General features: G+C 40.8%; 1 protein-coding gene across 1 annotated transcript in view; it reads right to left on the minus strand.

Moving 5' to 3' along the window:
* ABCB1 (ATP binding cassette subfamily B member 1) overlaps positions 1–17255 on the minus strand; it is an 86728-nt gene that overhangs the window by 61256 nt on the left and 8217 nt on the right. The window contains 4 exon segments of the mRNA XM_087447087.1: positions 2430–2601; positions 3024–3215; positions 5242–5290; positions 11998–12145. Coding sequence (XP_087303213.1) covers positions 2430–2601; positions 3024–3215; positions 5242–5290; positions 11998–12145 — 561 coding nt within the window.

A 17255-nucleotide genomic window follows, 5' to 3' on the forward strand; every position in this document is an offset into this window, starting at 1 on the left:
TATAAAACTTCTATTTCATGGCTATTTTCTATTTTTTTTCTTTTGTTTCAAGAGAAGCTGTAAATGATTAGTGAGGAGGCATTTTTATAATGGCTGTTTCAAAATCCACGTCAAATAATTCTTACATCTGATTTATCTGAGTGTCGGTTCAGTTAATTGTTTTCTTCTCTTTCAAGTTGTGATTTTCTTGGTTCTTGGTAAAACAAGTGACTTTTTATTGTATCCTGGACATTTTGTCTATTATGTTAGGAGACTCTGGGTCCTATTTAAAGCTTTTATTTTAGCAAGCAGTTACCTTGTTTGGGTTTAGCCTGCAATTATTGGCCTACTTTCGTGAGGTGTGGTTCCAGTAGCAGTTTTATATTCAGAGACTTTGTGGTATTATTTTTGTCGGTGTGGTTTATCTGGAGCTGCTGGGGCTCCTACTGGCCCCAGCTTCTGCTACCTGAGGGAGTGGAAGTGGTTTCTTAAGGTCAGAGCACCAAGTATCCTTTGGTGGGGCAGGGTGTTGTGGTTTCCCCTACCTGTGCTCTCTATCCACCATAGTGTCTCTGGGTGAGGGAAGAGAGGTGTCAGCACACAGGTCTAAAGAGGCTTCCTGCACCAGGAAGCTTGCTGTGACTGGGTCCCTTCCTACTCTGCCTTCTTGCCCCAGTGTCTCAGGGTTGGGGAGGACAGCCTCAGCTCACAAGGACAAAGAGGCTTCCCAGGCTAGGCTAGATTTCTTTTTTAATATGGCTGACAACCAGAGAATTTAAGAAATTTGTTTGAAATCATACCAAATATTTATGGCAGAGTGAGGATTTAAACTTAGGTCTCCAGCAATAAGCCTGGGGCTCTGTTTATTAAATAAATAGTATCTGAAGCAACGTATAATTAATTGGTAAAAGATTAACTTACAGTCTGTTTTCCTAACTTAACTAGAATGGGGATCAATACATTTTAGACAGTTTTTAAAGAGATACTGATATGAAGAGTTTGCCACCTAACTTGCTTAATATTCTAGTAAATAGAAAAATCAATTAGCACAAAGATTTTGCCAAGAATTTCAGCTGACTGATAGAGAGAGGCAGTTTTACAAAGAACATCATTTAAACCCTGTATTACTTTGAGCAACAAATTAACAGAATCCTCAGAACTTCAGTTTCTTCCTCTGTAAAATGAGATAATACCTATACTTCAGAAAGATAACATATGTATTTCCCTGACATACAAGATGCTCAATAAATGGTAGTTACTGTTTGCAACAGCAAAACAATATCCATCCTATAGAGTAAAAAATCTAAAACTTCTTAATACTTACAGCCTGATTTATTTTGTGTTAGTCTTGGCTTTGTTTGGCCCTCCATTATTGTATATTCTTTGGTCACAAGAATTTGTAGTGCTTTCTCTAAGCTGTGTTGAACCCAACAGAAATTACATACTGAGCCAATCTCTCCACCACAACCCACTCTTACATCAAATCAGTTTAAAATGAACATCATGTTCATTTTATAAAGTCTTATAAAGGAAAATAAAGGGCCTGCTCGGTGGCACAGCGGTAAAGCGCACACACTCTGCTTTGGCGGCCCAGGATTCACAGGTTCAGATCCCGGGTGCACACAGACACATCGCTTGTGAAGCCATGCTATGGCTTGGCTCGGCTTTATATGGTGGTCCCATATAAAGTAGAGGAAGATGGGCACAGATGTTAGCCCGGGGCCAGTCTTCCTCAGCAAAAAGGGGAGGATTGGCAACAGATGTTAGCTCTGGGCTAATCTTCCTCACACACACAAAAAAAATAATAAATAAAAATAAAAAGGAAAATAAGTTTTATAAGATCATTGTGCAGAGGTGGGGAGGGCCATCTGTACTGCTCTGCCTTTGTGATTGGGAGAGAGAACTGCACGCTTCTGATTTACATGCATATGGGACTAGGAAGTATTTTTGTTAATTATGTTCTACCAATGCATTTAAATATGTATAAGCATAAAACCATTTACAATGCTGACAAAACTATAAAATCAATTTAAAAATTAAACAAAATCTTCAAAACCAAAAACATTAAAACCAATAATGTTTGTTAATTGAATGGGACACATGTTGTTCACTGAACTTGACTCCATATTTGCTGTGAAAATATGGAGTCTGTCTACTACAGAACACAGCTCTTTAAGAGGTGAGCATGCCTTTTACATGAAGGGGAACATGAGATACGAGAGCTGCTTCTTTCTTTCTTATCTCTTCCCCAGATAACCACATGGCCCAGGACAGCATGGAGTCCTGGCAGGAGCAGGACACAGAGGCTGCATCTGCTTATTCCCACTGATTTTGAACAGAAGATTTAAAACTAAGGATCAAGTATAGAGTCGGGGTCATCATTTGGTAGAAACAGCCTTCCACTGTGGGGGGGTTGGGGTGGAGACAGTTTCAAATCTGGATTCACCTACCTTTGCCCAGATGGCAGCTGACAGTCCAAGAACAGGACTGACGGCCAAAATCACAAGGGTTAGCTTCCAACCACGTGTAAATCCTACTATAAAACCGGTGAGAAACGTTGCTATTGACTGAAAGAACATTCCAATTTTGTCACCAATTCCTTCATTAATTTTGGAGACATCACTAAAAGAACAGATAGTGTTAGACATAAACATCAGAATTGTGAACACAGAACTTTTCTCCTGAATCTAGTTGTTTTTGGCTTGTTTGTTTTAGCCTGAGGTAAATTAGTTAAGATCTAAGGCTCTTGCTGGGAAATATCCCCAGAAAGCATCATGTTGTTGCTCTACTGCACACTCTCCGAGGATTTCCTGAGTCTGGCAAGTCCAATCCCTCATTCGGGGCTAGTCACGCAGGTCCCCTCATGCCCTGCTAGAGTAATGGGGACAAAAAGATGCATAAGACATGGTTGCTGCTCAGAAGGACTTTAGTCTCATAAGTACTTCTGAGTGATGCACTAGCCTCCTAACAGATCTGATGACATCTCTTTCATTTTAATAAGAATAATAACCATGTCTGAGTTAAAGATACAACTGGGTACTTACTCTGTGAGCCGGGTGTTAAGCTCCCCAACATCATGCACGTCAAACCAGCCTATCTCCTGTTGCATTATAGCATGAAAAAACTGTTTTCTAATCTTGTGTATTTGTCTTCCAGCTGCCAGGCACCAGAATGAAACCTGAATGTAGGCAGCAACAAGCACACCAGCACCGATTCCAGTGTAATAATAGGCATACCTGAAAAACAACAAGAATACTGCACATACTCTGTTTTCTAATCAATGCCTCTTTCCCAAAAAGACCACTGAGTCTTACTTTTTTAGTTATCTAGCTATCTTACCATCCTTAACAGATAATAAGGGGTTGTAACAAGCAGAGTTGATGGTCGGCATCCAGCTATGTCTGCACAAGTATAGTGTGGAATGGTTAAGAGTGTGGTTTCTGCTTTGGCTCAAATCCCAGCTCTTAACTGCTGTGTGTAATCTTGGGCAAGCTGCTTAACCTTTCTAAGCCTCAGTTTTCTAATTGGTGAGATGGAGATAAGAATAGTAACGCAATAATGCATGTAATACACTTGGGCCAATGCCCGACACATAGTAAGCACTCAGAGAATGCCAGTTATTGTGAGAGACTTGTGTGGCGCCTTGGAGCATCACAGCATCAGGTAAGATCTACCATTGTAGTCCTGCCTACCTGGATTACCTCAATATCAGCTGATGAGCACTTTGGGGTGGTTTCTGCACACTGGGGAATGGAAAGAAGTGACAGAACTTCCCAGAAAGTGGAACCAAGAGATGGAGATAGTCCCCTGGCCTTCTGGGCTATTAATCTGGCAGAATGTGGATGCCAAGAGCAACTGAAAATAAAAAGTATTTTCATATTGTCTGTGTAACTGGCCATCGTGAGTTATCCTAAAATATTTAATGAATCAAAAAGTAGTCCTTTCAGTTTAAACTCTAACAAAAAATGAACATCTTCTAAAACTAGACCCTTGATCATCTAGAAATGTTGAATTTGTTTCCTCAATTTGAGTCTTCATATTTAAGAAAGCAAACATCTCTTGGGTTTTACTAAGTAATTAATTTTTAAGTTAAAGACAAACATTTTAAAATGAAATATGATATCAATATTCCCATTTTTAAAAGTTTACTACTTGCCATTTTCAAATAAAAATGTACGAACCACAGAGAAGCTATAAAAATGGCTACGTAATAAGCAGATAGTTGCTGATGTTACTGTTCACAACTCAGTGTTCAACCCAGCAGGAATCTTGTTAAACATATCTTCCCCAAGCTACACCTTGTAATTTACAATGTATTTGTCAAGGAAGATGTAATTAGAATACTAAATTTTCGTTAATAGATAATAATTAATCATTATCCACGTGTTACTGATGTAGCAACAGATAGCTAAAAAGAAACACCGTTTAACAAGGACAACTCATGCTTTGAGAATCAGTGAATGTATTTTAAACTATCAGTCAATGTTTACTCAAACAAAATATATTTATATTTAAGCATTTATAAGACAATTACAAGATATTGTGTTTTATTTTCCCTAATAGAAAAAAATCCGTTCCATAGGAATATTTGTAGGTATTTGCTTCTCATCTTTCAAAATATGATCAAATGTCTCCATTTACTTCAAATTTAGCAGATTATTTATAGGATAAGGTGGAATCATTATCTTCTAATTCACCAACTCATATCATTGCATACCTTTTATAAGCCTTTCTGGGGAGCAAACTTCAAGATATGTAAATCATTAATGAAAATTTACCCAAGGTGAATTAAGGTTATAGAGTTTCTATAATTATTCTGGGATGTTTTGTTTCATTGATAAGAATTATACACTGTATTTAAAAAAAAATCCCATTGACTGATCTCATATCATTACATGACTGAAAACGTCCAGAAAGCAAACTAATAATTACAAAGCCATTGCAAATAATGTGATTTGTAATTTAACTACATTCTAAAAGGCCACATTGAACTCCTCTAATTTCCCTGTATAAGATATTCTAAATTTACCAGTGCGTACATAAATCTAATCTAGGCTTAACCTTAACTTTTGTATATCTGATGCAGCAAATTCTTTTCTTAAAAATAACAAAAATCTACACTGTATTCTCTTGGAAAACTAACAATGGCATTGTTCTCCTCAAAACTTTGAATCTTTATTATAATAATGCAAAATTTTAAACATTGCTACAATTGGATCAATACAGAAGAGCTTAACGATAATAAGGAAAATGTCTAATTACGTGGTCATTTGCTCCTCCAGATTGTTGAGAGGTGTACCGCTGCCATTACCTAGATCACCACAAAACAAACACATACCATTATGTCTCTTTGTTCGCCATTAAAAATAAGCATATAAAAATGAAAACTTGTGTCACTTAACAACTTACACAAAAATAGGTCAAACTGATTCAGTTTTAATTGTGTGCAAGAATCATGGCACCCATTCAAATCCTTCACTGCTGGCCAGGTGCAACCACACACACGCTCAATTCAATGAAGCTTATTTGCAAGAAGAAACCCACATTTATTAAGAAGCAGTCTGTCTGTCGGCAGGAATATTGGCATCCTTGAATTAAAGTACCTTCTGAAATATCACTCCAAGAGGACAGAGAGAAAAATCTTTTCTAGGGTCTCTGTCCTGATAAATAAATATCAGTGCATACTTGACACTAAAGCACTTAGTACTTAAAAGCTAACACTGCATTTCTCCTGTTTTTATTTTTATTTAAAAATATAAAATATAAACAATAGTGTAATAAATACTAGTGAGCTCATCATGCAGTATTAGCAAATGTTAAAATTTTTATGGGTACGGGCCGGTCCTGTGGCTTGGTGGTTAAGTGCGCGCGCTGCAATGCTGGTGGCCCGGGTTCGGATCCCGGGTGCGCATCGAGGCACCGCTTCTCCGTCCATCCTGAGGCTGAGTCCCACATGCAGCAACTAGAAGGATGTGCAGCTGTGACATGCAACTATCTACTGGGGCTTTGGGGGGAAAAATTAAATAAATAAAATCTTTAAAAAAAAAAAAAAAAAAAAATTTTTATGGGTACATTAAAACTTGAACACCTCCCCAACAGACACACATAATAACCACGATTCAATATTTTGGTGTGTATTTTTTCAGATTTTCTTTTCTGTATGCATGCATACACACACAAAAACACATAGCACTTATTTTAAAAAATAGAATCAGGGCCGGCCCCGTGGCTTAGCGGTTAAATGCACGCGCTCTGCTACTGGCGGCCTAGGTTCAGATCCTGGGTGCGCACCGATGCACCGCTTCTCCGGCCATGCTGAGGCCGTGTCCCACATACAGCAACTAGAAGGATGTGCAACTATGACATACAACTATCTACTGGGGCTTTGGGGAAAAAAAAAGGAGGAGGATTGGCAATAGATGTTAGCTCAGAGCCGGTCTTCCTCAGCAAAAAGAGGAGGATTAGCATGGATGTTAGCTCAGGGCTGATCTTCCTCACCAAAAAAATAAAAAAATAAAAAAATAAATAGAATCACAGCCCACATTCAGTGGCCAATTTTCCATGTCTGTGTGTGTGTATATGTGTATCTATTTTTTCAAAATTGCATCTATTTCAGTTGTTTCCAATATATTACTGTTACAAGCAATACTGCATTAAACATACCTTTACACATATATTAGATATGAATATACGGTAAATATTTTTATAGGATAAATTTCATAATCAAGATTGCCAGATCATCAGGGAAGGCACACTTTAAGTCTTGTAGTCACTTCAAAAGTTATGTTATAATACGAGAGGGCCTAGTTCAGAGGAGTCTGATTTTGACAGGTGTGGGAAAGAGGAAAAGTTTTTCTGACAAAAGGAACAACAAGGATGGGCAAAAGTCCACGGCATGTTTGAACAGTGAGTAAGCTACTTTGGCTGGGGTGTGTGGTGTATTGTGTGGATGGGAGGAGGCAGGTATGTGGCTGGAAAGTTAATCTGGGCCCCGCAGGTAGGGTGTATAAAAACTAGTAGTCATTCAGTGCTTTTGAGCAGAAAAGGACATAATTAGATAAATGGTCTAGGATGACTTAGCTGCCAGCTGGAATAGGCAGAGACTGAGAAACTTGAACTACTGCAATTATGCAAGGAAAGAGGGTCTAAACGAGAATAGAAAAGAAGAAAGTACCCTAAGATTTAGAGAGGGAGAAGTTACAGGCCCTAGCAACTCATGGCACAGAAGTTGAGACAGTGAAAATAAAAACCGATCAAGACCTCAAGTCGAAGCATCTGGAGAATGATGGTGTCATGGTAGGGAATCAGAAGTCAGCAAAAAGAGCAGGTCTGGTCAAATGTGAGAAGATTATTAGTTCAGTTTTGAAGGTTTTTATTCTGTGGTGCTTGGGACATTCAGTTGAAGAGGTCCGATTATCCCAGATGTCCAAGATACCACTGTCTCCTCTTCCGGCTTCCAGAACCTCATTCTCCTGGTTCTTCCACCACTCTGATCTCTCTTTCAGTCTCATTCACTGGTTCCTCATGCTCTCCCTCCTCCCTACATGCCAGTGTTTCCCAGAATCCCATGCACACTCTCAGGGTGACCCCAGCTACTCCCACAGCCTCAGTGACTCCCATATCTGCACTGGAGCTATTCAAACCCTCTCCTTCCTCATGGTCAATGCCCTGGTTCAGCTCCCCATCATCTCTTCCTTCTACTCTAATAAGAGCCTCCTAACTGATCTTTCTACTCCAAGCAGGTCTTCATATAATCACCAGATTTTATCTTTGGAAACAAAAATATGATCATCTTGCTCCCATTAATAAACTTTGGTGACAATCTACTGCATAAAGGATAAAGTCCAAGATCCGTAATATGTCATATTGGTCCCTTCACAATCCTGCCACAAGACACACAAGCCAGGATAACACTTTTGAAATGTCAACCAACGATTTTCCAGATGTTCTCTTAACCCCACACCTTTCTCCTCATTCCAGTAGCTAGGGCACTGTGCAGTCACTGTCTGGAGGGAGGGCTGCTGCAGCATAAAAGAAAATGGTGCCTAAGTTTCTTCTTGGCTTTTGTGTTCTTGAAGCCTTTGCCCTTGGGGGCTGGAGAGGAAACTAAGCATAAAGAACATTTTGCTTAAATTTCATGAGACTAAGCTCCACCCTTGTACACTAAAAATGTTTTCCACCTACTGAGAAGAGATGCAATAGAGAACTGATGACAGCTTTCTTCCTCCAAGCCTGTATTCACACTCCTCTCTCTATCTGGAATACATTTTACCACAATTTCCTTCTTGGAAAAGACTCTTCTTCCATGAGTGACCTCACATGTGACCTCCTCTCAAATGGCTTACCCCGAGCAGAGTGATCCAGCTTCCTAGAGAATTCCACAGTAATTGACACACAATTCAATTCACTAACTCAAAGCTAGACTAGAAGTATGATGGTTTATATCTATCTCCGCCTCCCACTCCCACTGGTGTCAGCTCCTAGAGAACTGGACTATGTCTTACTTATCTTTCTATACTCAGTGCACAGCCTGCTCCATCTGTTGTAACCTAGCTTGTCCCAAAGATTCACAAGTGGCTTCACACAGCCACCACACATGCAGACCATTTATCAAAATATTCCATCCAATCATTCTCCTATTTTGTATGCAAGTGTCTCACATATCATAAGATTACAAAGAGATACAGTAGACCACTACCTTACTACCCAAGCAAGACTGCAAAGAAACCTACAACTAGACAGTGCCCACCACCCTGTCTAAAGACTCCATATCATTTAAGAATCACATTACATTACACTTCTATCTGACACTAATACCTCAGAATGTTTAGTAATTTTACCTACTGAACACTTAAGAACGGTATGAACAAAAAGTATGTGGCATAAATACATTTGTGATTTCCTAACTGGTAAAATGAGATTATATCATAAAGTTGGTTTTCAAACCATTTTCCACAGAGCCTTCATGCTAGGCGCTGTTCCAGACACTGGAGACACAACCTAGAACGAGAGAACCTTTTTTTCTAATCTCATTAAATTTCTGTGCAAGCAGGAATTCTCTTCACTTTCAGGGCCCAAACCTCATGTGACATGGTACCATTGCTGAAATATCTAAGATAGTTTTTCCCAGGAACTTCCTTTTTTTTCTTGTCTTTCTTCCCATTTGAGAAGCTGTAATAAACAAGTAAACCAATAAATTAGCAAGATAATTTTAGAGTAATAAATCTTAATAAGTAAATAAAGCAGTGATGCTATAGTGACTTTGGTTTGGGTTGGGGACCAAAGGTCGTTCTGAGGGAGAACGACCCTACTTATCACTGATAAGAAGCCATTACAGAAACATAGATGGGGTAGGTTCCGCGGGGCCCCCAGCCAGGAAGAAGACGGGAGTGTTCACAGAACAGAAAGAAGGTCAGCGTGGTAGGCTGTACTGAAGAGGTAACGGCAATGAGATTGATGGGGCAGGAGGGGGCCATGTAGGCCAATGTAAGGAATGTGTATTTATTCCATGCTATGGGAAACCAGTGGGAGAGATTTATGTTTGGAAAAGCTCACTCTGACAGTGTGTGGAGAACTGGACACAGGGGGCAAGAATGGAAGCACACAGAGGAGTTAGCAAGTTAGAGTTCTGTAGGCAACAGATGAGATGAGGATGGCTCTGGGCCCAGGTTGCAGCCAGGTGTATATGTGCTGGGCTATATGTGGAGTGACTGCAACACTGCTGCCAGGTGGTAGGAAAGCAGACAATCAGCAGAGATCCTGGCCTGGGCTCCTTTCCACCACTTTCAACCAAGGAAGCCTCCCCTTGAGCTGTTTTACCTGATGAGCTTCCATGACAGATGTTATTTACACTGGTGGGGGTGGGGGGTGGGGGTTCTCTGATTAAAGAAGAGTTAGTAAAGCACTGACTTCACTGATCCACAAGGTCCGTTCTAGCTCAAGGACACTATGATTCCAAGTTTTCCAGTCTTCTTGTGCAGAAAGCTCCATCAACCACGAGTAGGAGAAATTTGGACCTTTGCCTCAATGATCAATCTCTCTGGCATTTGCCCAGGCTAGAGCCTGCCACTCAGTGTGGCTGGGCTTACTGCAGTGACAGAGATGACTCCAGGAGCCACGATCTCCTCATGTGTGCTGCTTTCACACCTCCGGCCTGGGGAGCTGTGCCTTGTGGCCCACCTGCCTGACACACCAATAAGCAAATCTACAGGATGGCATCTCAGGGAGAGAAAACACCAAGTGAAAAATGCTGGCGTTTGCTATAATTTTAGGCAGAGTTGGAAACCACTAGTAGAGTGGAAAAAATACCAGACTGAAAGGCAGGATTTCTGGCCCAGGAATTCAGCTCTAGCAACTAATTCCATCGTGGCCACATTGCTTCAACTTCCTGGGCACTGGTTTCTACATCTATAAGATTATGGGCCAGGGCCAGATAATTTCTAGGCTCTTTTTCACCTACAAAATTCTGTGAGTCAGTCTTTCATTTATTCATCCTGTTTCTTAAGCACCTAGAATGCATCAGGTACTGTATATCTATTTTTTTCTTTGCTGTTTTTATAATATATTGTAGAGATTACGCTGTAACTCATCTACTTTTTGCCAACTATAGCATGCATAGGAACCAAAGAATTCAGAGAGAGCACTGAGAACTTCCTTTGGTGAATGGTATGAAAGCAAGGTGCCAATTCAAAGGTGGTGCAACACCTTTTGGCAGGTCTCTTTGAATGCCATGAGGTGCGTAATAAATGCATGAGAATTTTACATAGCTCAAACATACCATAACATTTTCTGGCCCAGCTCATTACCTGCATTCACAAAATTGAAGTAGTCCTGCCTCAGGGTAAACAATGTGCTCTTGAGGATCACAAAGAAGGGGTTCCCAGGACCCCGGGACATGTATCAAAGGATCCATAAATACCCCAAATTGGTACGAATATTTATGTGCATGTTTCTGGGGAAAGGATTCATGGCATTCATCAGAGACTTAAAGGTCCAGAAGTTGAAGGGTCATTGTAAAAGCTACATGGTATCACTGTATTCTCAAGTCTATTCTCAAACAGGCATTTTCAACATTTCCTCCACATAAGCACACACCAGTTTGTAAGTCTTTGGCTAGTTTAGTTTCAATCAATCTATGCTTGACCAAAGGACTTGGAAGCTCAGAGCTATCAACCAGTCCCTCCTCAATCAAGCGTGAGAGTGTGAGTGAGTGTGTGTGTCACCCAAATTATTTCAACAGTCCATTCACTTTCCCACTCTCCTGGAGGATTGTTTGAGATCTCCTTTCTTTATCAGCCAAATGTTTTGCTTCCTACTTCTCTGAGAACATTGCAGTAATCAGAAGAAAGCTTCCACAAATTCTCTCCTCCTCATCTATCTACTTTTGGGCATTGGCACTCAAACACTCTCTCTTCCTACTTTTTATTGTGTGTGAACTATCCAATACACACACACACATACACACACACAACTTCTCTAGGCTCCATTTCTCCATTTTACCATCAGTTTCCAAAGAGCCCAACTTGTGACAGTGTCCAAAATTAAATTTCTGGTATTTACTGCTGAAACCTACTCTCCCTCCACCTTCCTCATTTCAGTTGATGGTAACTGCATCCAGTTTATCCAGTTTCTCAGGCTAAACCTTTAGAATCATCCTGGACTCCTGTCTCTTACACCCATATCCAGTATGTCAGAGAATCTCATAACTGATTCCTACCTATCATTCAAGGTCCAGATTAGGTTCCTAGACCTCTTCTTGGAGCTTCCAGGGACATTTCTGACTTCCTGGAGCTCTCTCTTTTTCACATATCTCTGCCAGCACTTCCATTGTGCATTCTAATGCTTATGAATATTATCTTCTCAAACTCTTTACAAATATGAAGTGTAGCTTAGACCCCTCCACCTCCCACACCACTAAACACACCGCTGCATACTTAGTAAGGGCTCCACAAACATCACTCTCAGCGACTGACTTTCCCTCAAGCTTCCAATAAAATCAGTACCACAAACAATACTTACTTAGACTAGTCATGTTTCCTAAATTAGCAAAGCTATCCGTCATTTCTCCAAAAACCAGCATCATGAGGGGGAGTCCAGCTCCGTGGATGATGGCAGCCGTAGTCCCCAGCAACATATACAACCTATCAAGCCAATTTGAATAGCGAAACTAAAAAGAGAGAAAATGTAGAGAAAAGGAACAATTAGCACAGTGTCATGGATGTTTTTATCTACTTTCCAAATATATCCAAAATCCAAACAATTCTCAGACTACTACTGCTACCATGGTGGTCCAAGCTAAACTACTGCAATAGCCTAATCAGAAATGGGCATTTGATTCTTCTATTGAGTTCTGACCTACTTTTTCATATTGGACTCAGTCTGTCTTCTCTTCTTATATATGCGGATTGATGAGAAGGATGGGACATTCTGAGAAATTGTAGAAGTCTTTACTGGTACAATAATAGAAATATAGTATCTGTTGGTCTGATTCCAAGAATAGAAGCCACCTTTCATCTCAAAATTTTTTAATCAAGAAAAATCTTGATTGCCAAAGGCCCCTCTGAGGACACCATTGAGGAAACATTTTGTTTTGTTGCTTTAAGAAAGTGGCTTGGGTCAAAGATCTGCTGCATAATTGCATTAGCATAACTGTAAAATGATTTTAATGTAATTAGGCCTCAACAGTGAGAAGGAAGAGGGAAGGGATGAGTTAGATGTATGCTTCCCAAAGAAGAGATTTCCTGAGAAGATAGAATGTGGCCATAATGACTGACCAGTGCAGATCTGCATAATCTCTTCGATCAGAGACAAGTCACAAGAAGGAAAGAAAGACTTCTCTGGACCCAAAAAGTGATAAGAAGACGATACAGTAAGGGGATTGGGCTCAGGGCTCTGTGACAGGCCCACTTGGGAAGCAATTAATATTCTGTATAATTCAAGGAACTAGTTGAGGACCAAAAGATAAAACAAATGAAAGAAAAAAACAGAAACAGGATGAAGCCAGCTGTGGTAGTTTGTGGATGAACCCCAAGGCAGATGCTTGTCATCTGGATGCACTATGTAGATGTAGTCAGCAGGTCTGTAATCTAGGGAGGAAACTGGGTAAGAAGTCATAGGTCTAGGCAGGGAGGTGAGAGGTCTGGCGCTCTCACTGCCTCAGCCCAGGTTCATTTCCCGGTCAGGAAACCACAACATCCGTCTCATACTATGGTGGCTGCGTGTTGCTGTGATGCTGAAAGCTATGCCACCAGTATTTCAAATACCAGCAGGATCAGCCAGGGTGGACAGGTTTCAGCAGAGCTTCCAGATTAAGACAGACTTTAAGAAGGACCTGGCCAACCCACTTCTGAATAAATGGCCATGAAAACCCTGTGAATAGCACCAAACCATTGTCTGATAGAGTGCCGGAAGGTAAGAGGATGGTGCAAAAAGACTGGACAGGGTTGCACTCTGCTGTACACAGGGTCCCTAGGAGTTGGAATTGACTCAGTGGCACTAACAACAACTAGGCAGTGAATGTAAAACAAAACAAAGATCGAGATCAGACAACATAAAAGACACAGTAGCAGCAGAAAGTAAGATTTTAGAACTGACATATATTTCACAAACAGAAACCAATCCTAAAGTTAGCTAACAAGAGACTTATAGTAGTAATAAGTGGGAATAAGTATTGAATTGACAAGTGGAGAACTAAAGCAGAAGAACTTGGCAGTAGTGAATGGCAGTCCATAAGGCAGGAAAGAAAAAGTGAAGCTGAGTTATTAAATTAGCGAAAACAGAAGTCTGATGTAAGGAGAAAATCTAATATACTCTTAGGTATTTGCATTTAAAATTTTTCTACTCTTAAAAACGTCATTGAGTGAGCTTGGGTTAATGACATATATTTTCCATAATCTAAAAACATCATTCTCTTTACAAATTAAAACCTTTAAAGGAGAATATGTTTCTGGTATATTTTTTTTTCATATTTCACTGAAACACAGGCTAAATTTTGCCACTATTTACTTTGCCTTAACTAAGCATTCATCCACCTCCTAAAAAAACACACAAATACGGAGAAAGAGATGGGCAGAAAACATTTCTCTTCTCTTAGAGACTCTATTGATGTGGACAAAATGTCAACTTCCTCAATAGAGAAAGAGAAGATAGTTGACATGCAAGGATTTCTCTCATCATCACCCCCACAGCACATTTTCCCTCCAACACTGATCATTGGCTGTAAGAAAAACAAGCAGGTCACAAATATAAACATTTACTAAAGGCTATTCAATGACTGATGAAAGCCAGAGATAAATACCAAAGACATAACTCTTGCCTTCGGAGAGTTTAAGGAAGAAGGCAAAGCAAAAAATGTATATGCAATAAATATTCTGCATGCTCTGACAGCAGAGTGTGCAGAGTAGAGTAGATACAAATATGAGCAAATGATCGTTTCCTCCTTTGCAGAACAGCTTCACAGAGGAGGTGATGCTTCCGCCCAGTTTTGAAAGTTCAGCAAGTGTTTAGAAGCAAGAAGAAAGGCATTCCAGCCAGAAACAATAGTAAGCAGAGCAGGAATGATCGCAATGTGCTTAAAGAACACTGTTGTCTCTAAAGCTTGGGGTGTGAAGTACAGAAGCAGCAAGAAAAAGCTGATTGACCAAGAAGCACCCTTCACTGAGCTGGGGCAAACTAGAAGAGGCAAAGTTTTGGGGGAAAGGTCCTGTTTGAATGCCTATCCTGGAAGTGCTATCTGGGAACTATGCAGAGAAAATGCAGAGTTTGAGGCCCACCCCACCAAACATGTCTACATCCTACGCCCAGGAACCTGCGAATATGTTTCCTTACATGGCAAAAGGGACTCTGCAGATGTTAAGGATCTTGAGGTGGTGAGATTATCCTGGATTATCCAAGTGGGACCAATGTAATCACAAGGGTCCTTAGAAGAGGGAGCCAAGGGGATCAGAGTCAGTAGTAGGAGAAATGACTGAAGTAGAGGCTGGAGTGATGCAAGGAAGAAGTCATGAGTCTAGGAATGCAGGCAGCCTCTAGAAGCTCAAAAAGGGAAGGAAACAGATTCTCTCTTAGAGCTTCTAGAAGGATCCAGCCCTGCTGGCACCTTGATTGTAGCCCAGTGAGACTTATGGCACCAGAACCACAGGTAGTAAATTTATGTTGTTTTAAGCCACTAACTTAGTGGTATTTTGTTATACCAGCAATAGGAAATGAATACACAATGTCAAAAAAAGGACAATAAAGAAGAATGGCCAAGATAGAAGGAATCAGAAGTTGGGGTGGGGACTGATATATCTAAGTTTACAGCTTCATAGATGGGAGTCCACCCAGATGATAAGCCCAAGGTCCTTGTCCACTGCATAACTTACTAAAGTAGAGCAGGGGTGAAGGTTGTTGGAACTGAAGAGGTCAAAGGATGTTGAGCCTGGGACTCATTTTATAATAAGGGTACCAAAACAGAATACTGAGAGCATAGGTGAATGAAGTAGAAGCAATCAAATGCCAGTGTCCTCCAGGGAGGAGCAAAAGTAATTAGAAATCAGAAGGATACCACTGAAAAGGGACAGAAGATACTATAACTGTGCAGAATGAAACTCGACTGAGAAAGGAGTTTTGCATGAAAACAATTTGGAAATGGCTGTGTGAAACCAGAAAAATGCCAATACCATCACTGACTCCTGATATAAGGGGTTGAAGAAATCTAACTTCACAGGCCAAGGTGACACAAGAGAAAAACCAAAGGGCTGGGAGGAAAACCAGCAGACTGTGGCATCACAGAAGCAAAGAGAAGAAAGAATATGGTGGACAGTGTCAAGCACTACATAAAGGTCAAGACAAAATCAAAACATGTCCACTGAATTTGGTGAGCGGTGGAGACAGAAGCCAAATGATAAAACGTTAAGAAGTGATTGCAAGGTCAGGGCCAGCCCGGTGGCTTAGCAGTTAAGTGCATGTGCTCCACTGCTGGCGGCCCGGGTTCGGATCCCGGGCGCGCACTGACGCACCACTTCTCCAGCCATGCTGCGGCCGCGTCCCACATACAGCAACTAAAAGGAGGTTCAGCTATAACATACAACTATCTACTGGGGCTTTGGGGGAAAAATAAATAAATAAAATTATAAAAAAAAAGAAAGAAGTGATTGCAAGGTGAAACTGAGACAGAAAGCAAAGGCAGCTCCTGTGCATGAAGCAAGCTAGAGAGGGATGGATTTAAGGACGTTAGTGAAATTAAAGACACCTGACATGTAAATGCCAATGGCCAAGACCCCCTTGAGAGAGAGAGACTGAAAATACAGAAAAGAAAGGAAAATAATAATAAAAGTTCCTTGAGAAGGCAGAGGATGTGGAAACCAAAATATGACTGAGTGATTAGTTTTAAGAACCAGATGCTTCCTCTGTTGTAGTAGGAGGGAAGGAGGAGGGAACCGATCAGGTTCAGGTACCTCTGCAGACTGGGAGAGAAGAGCTGAGAAACTTCTGTTAGGTGGCTTCCATTTTGTTTGTGAAATAAAAGGAGAGGAGAGGAGGGGTTTGGAGTCGGGGTGGTGGGGGAAACTTTGAAAAGAATAGAGGTTTGACATAGTCAGTGAGAAGAGGAGGAGAAGGATGTCCGTGGCAGGTACACCCTGTTGTGAGATTTTCTCCAGCACCAATGAGGTGTCGGGGTTCAGGCACTAAGAAAGCAGATGGCTGATTTTGCCTGGGCTGTGTATGACAAACGAGAGGTGAAAGGAAGTTTATAGTTTGGGTGAGAGAATAACTAAAGTGATGGTCATTACTCTAAGCTGGATAAGAGAGTGAATGAAGACAGGAAGAGGCTGATGGGAAGTTGATGGGTCAATGGGCTGCAGAGCCAGAGAGAACAGTGAGCAGACTGAAAAGAGAAGAGATGGCTGGCTAATTTAAGGTGGCTGCCTGAATTGGTCACTTTGGAGGGAGAACAGTTTCAAACAACAACAAAATCCAGGATGTGAGTATACGAGTGGATGGCTGGGGTGAAGGGGAGGAAAAGACTATTGCAGCTGTGACGGTCAAGGAGAGGTTATTCATAACACCATAAAAGTCACCTAAGGTAGTTAGGAGCACCACCAGCTGGAAAGGGAGACACGGAGTCGGGGATACAGTCTCAATGACTGAGGAATGACAGGTGGTCAGAAGATGATAGCACCAAATAACTCTTCAATTACAGGCAGATAAAAGCTTAACCAATCATAAACTATCATAAATGATTAAAGTTATTAAAAGCTCTGTCTCTAGACTAAGCAAATCTGGGCAAAATTGGA

This window comes from Ceratotherium simum, chromosome 1 (assembly GCF_057802395.1).
Source record: "Ceratotherium simum simum isolate JZ-2026a chromosome 1, ASM5780239v1, whole genome shotgun sequence".
Lineage (NCBI taxonomy): Eukaryota > Metazoa > Chordata > Mammalia > Perissodactyla > Rhinocerotidae > Ceratotherium > Ceratotherium simum.